Here is a 10,064-nt window from a genome sequence, read left to right as displayed (position 1 = left end):
TTTACTGCTTATTGAGGAGATATGGATAATATGTAGATCAATATGCACATCTTTCAGCAGCATAAACTGTTTTTCCGTGCACTCTTACATTTATGTTTAAAAGATAATATATAGATTAATCTGCACATCTGTCAACATCTTTAGGTATTTTTAATTCCTAATAATCAAAAATAAAAAATTTGAAATAGTCTGAATCTCTTTACCTAAGTTATTATGTTTTATTATTTGGAGCATATTAGTTAGCACTTAGCATTCATGCACCAAATATTCGTCAGGTTGAGAAATCTTTTGTTTTATAACATTCTTTTTTTCTGGTTAAGCAAGGACAAAAGTAGAATATTTTAAAGCCAACAAACAATAAGAATAACCAAAAAATTTGGGCAATCTTTTCAACAAAAAAAATACAGTAAGTTTTTAGTTTTGTTTTTTGATCTCCCAATTTCCAAAACTTGTATGAAAATGAAATCATTTAGAGACAACCAATAATATCATAACAACATATTAATATTTTAATTAAATTTAATATTAAATTATGACATCAAAAATATGAAATGTATTTATTTACAAATGTGATGTATTACATACATTTTCATTCAAAATTTTCTCCCTCCACTCGTATTTTTGGACCCTACCCTCGAAACTCTACTCACATCTGGTAACTGTAAATCCACTACTAAATTTCCTAGGTGTTGTTTTGTCCTTGTTAGCCATTAATTCATTTTACCATGTTATTCTTCTAGTGATCTTAGTCATTAATTCATTATTCTTCTAGTGATCTTAGTCATTAATTCATTTTACTATGCTACTTCATCTGATCTTAGTATCAGTGGACTGTGAGTAAGACTTCTCTTCCTTGATAGAAAGAGAGTGCTATCAAAAGAAAAAAAAAATATATATATATATATTTACATTTATATTTTTTATTTAAAATAATATTACATTTGTACTCTTAAAATATAAAAGGAAAAAGTTATTTTCATCCCTATTACTTAAGATGAGTATCACTTATGAGATCTACCTAGTCCATGTTGCTGCCAATACTAGGTATACTTTAAGTGACCCATGACTCCTATTTATAATTTTACATTGTGTTTTTGATACATAAAAAAATAATTCGAAAATGTTGGTATTTAAGGTTATACCCTAAATTCATATTAGAAACTGAATTAAGAAATTAAGGAAATAAAGATATCAAAATAAATAATAAATAAAAGTATAAATAAAATTAAAATAAAATGAAAAAGATAAAGGAGAGAGTAATTGAATCCTAATTATTTTGATGTAATAGAATCATTCTCACTCCTTCATGTAATGGCTGATCCAATGGTGGTTCCCAACCTTTCTCCTCCTAATACTTATAACGATGTTGTCAACGGTGGTACCTTTGACCGATTGCACGACGGTCACCGTCTCTTTCTCACCGTATATCTCTCAATTTCTCTTATCACTTTCCCTTTTATTTTCTATAAAACAATACCTAATTGTCAAAACCTTCAAACTTGTTTGTAGGCTTCAGCGGAATTAGCAAGGCACCGAATTGTTATCGGAGTTTGCGACGGTCCTATGCTCGCTAAGAAGCAGGTTTTTCACTTCTTCCATTTTTACACATATCCTTTTCCCATTTTTACACAAAAACACGATATTTAATTGGATGTATCTACCTAAGAGTAAGTTTTTAAAACTTATTTCTCATCAATTCTATGGACATCGAATGGTTCAGATCTACTCACTAATTTAAATAACTAGAATTGAGGGCTAGGGTGGAAACTTACTCTTGGAGTAAGTTTAAAAACGTACTATTGGAGTAACTAGATCCATCCTCTTTAACTATAGTGTTTTTGTGTGGAATAAATTGTTAGTTCCCTTCTATTTTGACTGAAATATGCTGAGAAAAGCAATTTATGGGTGCATCAGATGAAAATTGAAGGCCATAGCAAACATAACAACACAAGTGGTTTAGAGTACAATTTTTGTGTCTTGTTTGCTTGTTTCATGACAAATCCTGATTGGTTGTAGCTACATAGGCACGCCGCAAGCGGCTGTACAAGTTACACTCGTCGTGTTTTAGTGTTGTAGGGATTTCTTGTGGGTGACGAAAGTTAAGAGTTTTGTGCTGTCAATTGAGTGCTTTTACCCCAATCTCAGAGTAGTTTTAAAACCAAAACATAATACTGTTTTTTGTGATTGATGTCCTTATCTTATAAGCATTTCCTTAATCTTTTTGTAAACCAAACGGATCCTATATATACATATGAATTTATGAATGGATCCTTTGAGGGTTTCCCCCCTTCTCGAGCGGTTACATGAAGAGGAGTGATAGACACAAAGATCCACCGGGTCTATCTCAGGCCCATTCGCTTCTTGGTTCCCATCATTTTATTAGTGATCCAGTCAATATTTATGAAATTTCTCTTATAACTTCACTATCCATCTTTCTTTTCATGTGATTACGCAATTCCTTCGGGATGGGTTTTTGGCATTTATTACAAATTTAAAAAGATTTCACTTTCGTGAACCACCTGATGAATAGTTCAAACTTTTTCTTTATATATTTTCTTGTAGAGGAAAATTACTGTATCCGACAACCTGCTTAGTTATATTGAGAATATAAACTTTTAGGTGTCAATTATCTCTTTTCCACCCTGTTTCTCTGATTTGGTTAGACAAGTTTTTGTCATTTAAGGATGTGCCACATCTATGCACGGTCATTGGCTTGTTAAGACTTGAGAGTTAACACAACAACAAAATAATTAAAATCTGAATTTTGTTTTTTTCCTCTCTTCATGCGTTACTTCCTCTTGCTGAACTCTCTGACAAAACTATTGAATGCTACTGATTCAAAGCTTGAAGTGTTTAGCTCTTAAAATTCAGCGATCAAACTTTCAATTTTATTTAAAAAGTAAAATCTTTAAAAAATGGAAATATTAAGCATATACGAAGATCACCTTATTTCTATATTATATCTTGCCTTGTGGATTCTTACACATAAAGGAGATTTTTATTTCCTTTTTGTAAATAATGCATATGATCCCTGTTTCCACTTTTGCAGTTCGCTGAACTGATACAGCCCATTGAGGAAAGGATACGCAATGTTGAAACTTTCATTAAGGTACCAGTCAAGCAATGACAGTTTGTCTTCTGCTCTAGATAACGACTTTAGAAAAGAATCTCATGTGTTTTGTTTGTTTGACATGTTTAGTTGTTGGCATGAAAAGCTTAAGGTTTTAATTTTACATGTTAATGTAGAATGAGACGGGTACATCTATGAACATATTTTTTTATAAGCTTAACATCAGTGTATTTTAGTTGGTTGAATCATAGTTGGTGGTTTCTCCACTTCAATCTCAATTTGGTTTTTAGAACATTGATTTTAAGTAGCATACAGATAAAATAGGTAATAACAGTAAAAAATCGCAAGATCATTAAGGTGTCAAGCTCCAATTACCATAGTTACAACAACTTAAATAACTCTTTCATTTACCCTAAGTACCATGCACCGAGCTCGTCGTCTCATGATTAGACAGACAGGAAACTTGAAATTTAGAGAACACAGTAACAGTAACAGTAGAAGAAGAAAGAAAAAACCAGAGCTTCAAATCTGTCTCTGCCCAATGGCCCAAGCCATCCCAAAACATTCTGAGTTCCTGAATAATCCCCATCACCTCCTCACTTTCCTATTTTATTCTCTCCACTAACTGCCTATCCAAGTTCCATAACCCAATTAGGTAAATACTAATAGCTACCCTCTTATTCTCTCCACTTTCACTAGCTGTAAATGTTCCTTAATGCCCTGTTTGCTCACTCCACCATCACTCCCATTAGCTGTAAATGCTCTTTACTCACTTCACTTCTACCTTCACTTGCTGCCTTTTAGGTAAATTTTACTCGCTGCCCATCTCACGTTTGCGATACTTATGTTTAATTGTAGATATGCAGATCTATCACATAGTTTACATTAGCAGAATCTGCGTAGTTTTGTATATTTGTTAGTTTTATGTGGATAGATAGGTAAGATAATGACTGATCTAGTTATCTGCATGTTCATGCATAATGTTCCCGGAATTGTATATAATGCTTCTTCTGGCATGTTTTATTTGATCTTTTTCCCTTCATATTTAAATTTTGACGTCTAGTTTTTGAACAAACATGCAGTCTATCAAGCCAGAGCTGGAAGTGCTAGCTGTGCCCATCACAGATCCTTATGGTCCTTCCATTATAGATGAAAACTTGGAGGCTGTGGTTGTGAGGTTTGTAATTTGGCAGGCTTGTGTGTGCATCTTAATATTTGGTTGTGGTATGAAATGTGCATTCAGTTATATATTTATATGACTTAAAAGTAACTTGTGACCAAGTGTTTCTTTCCTGTTGGATTTTTTCTAATTTTGACGTATAATTAGTCTTGCTTTGGTAGCTAACTGAACTGGTTATCTTCTTCTATTTGTTAGTCCATTATTGTCATGGTTTTGTGATTTCTTTTCAATTCTGACTGCACTGTAAACAAATAACACAAAAATATAGGTACCTTGACACAAAAAGAGCAGCGCCACAAGTATCCAATGAACAACATTTAAGTTTTGTTCTATATTTTTATCTGATTACTAACCGGAGTTGGTTCTCTTACAGCAAAGAGACATTACCGGGTGGATTGGCAGTGAACAGAAGAAGAGCCGAAAGAGGACTTTTGCAATTGAAGGTCACAATTTATAATTTCAGATAAAAAATGATGATAGTATCTTTCTATCATTGAATTACTTTTTCTCATACTAGGATGTTTTTGTGCATCTTATGCAGATCGAAGTTGTGGATTTACTTTGTGTAGAATCAGGTGAGGGTAAGCTGAGTTCATCAATGTTGCGAAAGCTTGAGGCTGAAAAGGCTAAACAACCATACACGAAATCACAGATATAGATTATAGATCCAATGATTTTGTTGAACTTTTCTTATATAAAAAATACAATTTAAGGTCACATTTAGTGCCATTAGAAAAAGAATGTTGTGTTGTAGTGATGTATAGCCTTTTGAAGGCAACTGCAAATTTATTAACTCAGCTGAATAACATCACAAATGTAGGAGAATTATCAAACCATATCTTGTCTACAGTCCATTTAATATGGTGATGATAGCCAAATTGTATTTAATAAAGGAAAAAACAGCACAATATGTAGCCAAGCTCTTTATTTCATTCTTAGTTGCACCCTGATTATATAAGATCAACCACTTACATATGTAGATCAATCACTTAGAGCCTTAACCCTTCCAAAACAGCTTCAGTCTTATGAAAGAAAAGGGATTGCAGCTGGGGTTAACTTATATCAGCAGCCCCTCCAACATTTGCATCAACAAGTACTGCATCTTCCAGCTTCAACATTCATCTTGATTCAACCAGCACCCAGAGGAAACCTCCTAGCGGTAGAACTCAATGAAGATTGATATGATATAGAGACAACATGCTACGCAATGAGATTTTTGTTAGTCCCAAAACTCGATTTCCTAGTTCCTACCGTGCTAAATGTATAAACCAACGCATTAACTCATAAGAAAGTAACATAACTTTGTCTTCAAAAAAATAATATATATATACATGTATTTATTTGACCAATCAATGCAAAGTTTTATTATTATTGGAGGACTAAGGTCAAACTTGCAAATGATAAAAGGGTAATGTTCAGAGATATCTTTATTGAGGCCGCATATAATTTCATAGAAATTTATGCGATTGCACAAGAACATCTCTAGTAGAATTGCATAGAGTTGTAAAAAAACTTCATACAAATATTGCATGAGTTTCATGGTATAAACGAAAATTACTTGGTGTTTTAAAATTGTGTAAAGTAAAAGGATCGTGTTAAGGAGTCATTACCTTAACTCTAACCAAGGTCCACCCCAAATAAGGTCCATATATTGCAAAGATGAATGATCTGATGACAAAATACTCAATGCGACACAAGACCCTGGCCTCTCTTAGTTCATCACAGAATTTGATGGGATCAAGGTTGAAATGGAAGAGATCACCAATCTTTTATTTGATCTCAAGCACATTAATAACGAAACAAAATCCAGCCACAGTGCCAAAGTCCTTCGTGGCCTAAGGGATTGTATGGAGTCTGACATGGTTGCCATGCTGCACAAGGCAAAGATCATTAAAGCAAGGCTTGAGTTGAGGCTCTTGACAAATCCAACATTGCCAATCAAAGTATATCAGAATCCTACAGAGAAGGAACCCCATTTATAGGACAAGGATGTCTGTCACAAATGGTTTTGGGGGGTCAAACTTAGGGACATTATGAATGATCTTTCCTTGAGTGACAAGATTCTACCTGAGCACAAGGAAGATTTGAGAATATACCATACCATGACCGTTTAGATTCCAAGTGAGGAGGCCGCATAGATGGTCCGAGGGAGCCTCAAAGTTGAGTTTTTGACTCGGAAAACCGAGGCTGATATGGGCATTCAGGTTAGGCATGAGGCTATGATGGATATCCAGAGGAGTTTGAACTTTGAACAAGCCTTACGAGGTGTTCCTTGATATGGCTATTCTTGTTGAGACCCAAGGAGAGAAGGTGGATAACATTAAGGATAATGTGGAGAATGCAGGTAACTACATCATGGTGGAACCAATAGTCTGCACTATGCCAATAAGATGAACCAATAGTCTGCACTATGCTGGTAGTGTGCATCATTGCAATGTTGTCTTCTTGACTAGGGAGTTGTTTAGAAATTTGAGACTTTAAAGCTGTTTTAATTTCTTCTTTAAAACTTCAATAGCTCTGGGATTGTTTGGAACAGTTCTGCTAATTGATCGAATTAATTTATGTTTGCTGATTGTTCAAGAGAACCAAATTTGCTGAATAGAATTTTATTGGCATGGCAATATTTCCTTCTTTCTTGTAGAAGCTTTAGAGACAAAAAAAAAAAAAGGAGTTTGAATTGCCTAAATTCGAATAATCAACAATTTGTGAGAACACAAGATGGGGTCTATGAGACTATACCAAGGATAAACATTGAGCCTCTATTGTATTGATCTTGGATATACTCACAGAACATATCTAAGAACCCATGTCAAAATACATACTTTTTACAAGAGACAAGAGTGATGACCTCTCAGCAAGAGACAAGAGACACGCAAACTCGATTATAGAGATAAAAATGGGATGCAATGTCATATACCAAATCACTATATTTAAGTATTTTGGGTCAATCATACAACAAGATTGGAGAAATTAAGGAAGATGTAAACCAAAACTTTCAAGCGTATGGATGAAATGATGGAGTGCTTCATAGGTGTCACTAAATTAAGGTTTGTACTTATGAAATGAGTGATGACCTCTCAGCAAACCATCAAATCCCTCACAAAGTAGCCCAAAATTAGTAGCTTTGAAGATTATTAATACAGAAGATATTGTTGGCAAACAAAACAAGACAAAAAAGTGGATGATGTACAAGTTGAGCGGTTCAAGCAACACTAAGATGCTGCACAGCTGTCCAAGTTTGCTCTGGCTCTAGCTGAACACTTTCAATCTGCAGCAATTAAGAAGAGAATAAATTATAATTCATAAGAATCAATAAAGAAGGTTTCAAAACTATTGAGTCAACAATCAGACTACTGCTTTAGTGCTTCAAATATCACTGGTCTATTTGGATTCAATAGCCATCGTGTCAACAGTTTAGTCAATGACAATGCACAACCTATACCCAGGCATGTCTTCAATCCCTTTTTAAGTTTAAAAATTCATTACCTTGGCATTTTCAACACAAACAAAATCTTTGTAACTTGCTTCCATTGTAAGATATGGATTCCACAACACAGCATCTGACCAACTACATAGGGTAAGAGGCAAAGGAGTGTAAGCAAGTGACTAGAGCAAACCAAATAATAAAAGTGTAATGCAAGTTTAAAGTTACATACTTTGTGTTTTTGATAGATATTAAATCACCCAAGCCATTGTCAAGTTGCAGTTCATTGGAAGCATTGAGATAAACACAATCAACAAATCCAGGGAAACTGACCACATCCCTGCATTACGAAGAATATTGTCTGTTAAATTAAAACAAGACCCAATGCCCCAAGGTTTGATTCTTTATTCGATGAAATTTTGGTATACATTGAGATAAATTGTGCGTTAGGTGAAAGATGACTAATGACAAGAAATGAAAATTGGCCACCAAATGAAAATAATGTTACAAGTTCTAGTTTACATTCAGGTAAGTGAGGGAAATTCGGAAGGTGGAATTTTAAGCATGCAGTTGTCTTGCACAAAGCAAAATGCATGTCAGTGTATGTCATGCATGGTAAACATAGTTGAAAATGGTCATTAGTTAGAAAATTTGTCAAACCACTGGAGTTTGGGAAAGCAAAATTCAGTAGTTACCATTTTTTCCTAGTACAAAAAGTTACCATGTTTTATTTCCACTTAAGAATTCCCTGACATAAAGTGTGATACAGACCTTTCTTCCTGACCCTCCACTGGATTTTTAGGATCTGGATCTTTGTTCAGTGTTTTGCTACCTTTCAGTCCCTTTACTGATGCACCACTAACAGAAGCCTGCATGACAATGCTAAAATGATCATTATATAAGTTTCAGCAGCAAGTGTAATCATAAAATAATAAAGAACCATTAATTCAAATAATTATTAAAAGAAGAATTCTCATGGTGCTTGGCTTCAATTCAGATCTCCCACAACCTAAGATAAATTTGAAGATTTAACCATATTCAAGAGCAAATATAAAATCCCATTTTGGGTATTCCATAATGATTATTCAAAACTATGAACTGCACCACTTACACGAAAATATGTGTGCAAGGCAGTACTAAATGAGAATGCCTTATTGTCAGTATTTTTAATCTTTAACTCGGTTGAAAGACTTTTAGCATCTAGTGAGACCTGCAAAAAGGGAAGCATGAAATAGCATCATCAACATGTAGGTAGTATAGCATGACAATAATGAGCAGTAATGTTGCACTTAAAGAAAGCAAGAGCTTGACCTTGTATAAGGCATGAAAGCTGAAATCCCAAATAGCTCGAGTATAAGGCTCGTCCTTGAGTTCAAGGGTTACAACAGGATTTCCATCCACATTTTCAGAATCAATAACAGTCCAATCCAAATTACGGCCAAATCCATGCTGCCAAATACACAACCAAGCAAGTACCAAATAGTAGATTACCTTTGTTATTAGCTTACGAAAACAACTCCTGAAAACAAGTATATAACCTTCATATTGAAATAGAAAATAGGAATGAGTTAGGGACATGGATACCTGCTGAATAGGACCGGGACCAAACTGCGGAAAACAATGAGGGATGCCTCCACTTATAGGTTTCTTCTTATTGAAAACAGCATCAGGACGAACAAAAAGAAGGTCCTTTCCATTTGGAACTTTCCAAGAAGTAACACATCCTCCAAATAAGTATATTTCAGCCTCACTACACACTCATTAACATTTTCAATTTCACAATCACAATCAAATCACAACATTCATTGATTCAAATTAGATTAGATAAAGGAAGAAAGGATGAAATACGAACCTACCAGCAGGTGAAGAAAGAACAAGTTTTGGTAAATTCCCTTCCCCTTCAGTAAGATTGACACCAAGTTTGGTGCTTTCTTTGTTACTTAAACTCGCAATTGACATTCCACGACACCTGAGAAAAGAAAAAAGAGGTTCAAGTTGAAGAACAGAAAAGAGAGAAGGAATTAAGGATAGATAAGATAATAAAAGGGTTGGATTCAAAAACCTTTTGAAGATTGAGCGAGGATTCGAAAATGTGAAGGTGTTGTTAGTGTTGACACAGAATGACATGGATATCATCATCGCCATTATTCTCATATCTCATCTCACATGCTCCTTATATTATTATAAGGACATTGCAGTGGTACCCGCGGAAATTCGGATATTCCACTCAACTACCCTTACCATTTGGGACACACAAATTTCATACCATTATTTATTTATTTTATTATTCAAATTAGCTAAGATGAGATATTGTGAATTTTGGATAATAAACTAATCATTTTTTGAATATGTAATTATCATTTTTAACCAGTATCTCTCCCGATATGATA

General features: G+C 34.2%; 2 protein-coding genes and 1 pseudogene across 2 annotated transcripts; 2 read left to right on the top strand and 1 right to left on the bottom strand.

Annotated features, from left to right (window-relative positions):
* Positions 1,287-5,182, top strand: LOC109348701 (phosphopantetheine adenylyltransferase). The gene is made up of 6 exons (XM_019589234.1): positions 1,287-1,422; positions 1,510-1,581; positions 3,050-3,109; positions 4,153-4,247; positions 4,624-4,693; positions 4,792-5,182. The coding sequence occupies exons 1-6, from the start codon at positions 1,312-1,314 to the stop codon at positions 4,906-4,908; spliced, it is 525 nt and encodes a 174-aa protein (XP_019444779.1). The 5' UTR covers positions 1,287-1,311; the 3' UTR covers positions 4,909-5,182.
* On the top strand, positions 5,946-6,652 carry LOC109350381 (annotated as a pseudogene).
* Positions 7,214-9,854, bottom strand: LOC109348697 (putative glucose-6-phosphate 1-epimerase). The gene is made up of 9 exons (XM_019589227.1): positions 9,737-9,854; positions 9,527-9,643; positions 9,259-9,424; positions 8,986-9,123; positions 8,786-8,884; positions 8,446-8,543; positions 7,907-8,014; positions 7,737-7,818; positions 7,214-7,518 (listed from the first exon to the last, which is right to left on the bottom strand). The coding sequence occupies exons 1-9, from the start codon at positions 9,826-9,828 to the stop codon at positions 7,453-7,455; spliced, it is 966 nt and encodes a 321-aa protein (XP_019444772.1). The 5' UTR covers positions 9,829-9,854; the 3' UTR covers positions 7,214-7,452.

The sequence above is a fragment of the Lupinus angustifolius genome, chromosome LG06 (assembly GCF_001865875.1).
Source record: "Lupinus angustifolius cultivar Tanjil chromosome LG06, LupAngTanjil_v1.0, whole genome shotgun sequence".
Lineage (NCBI taxonomy): Eukaryota > Viridiplantae > Streptophyta > Magnoliopsida > Fabales > Fabaceae > Lupinus > Lupinus angustifolius.
This window is presented reverse-complemented; position numbering and strand designations above follow the sequence as displayed.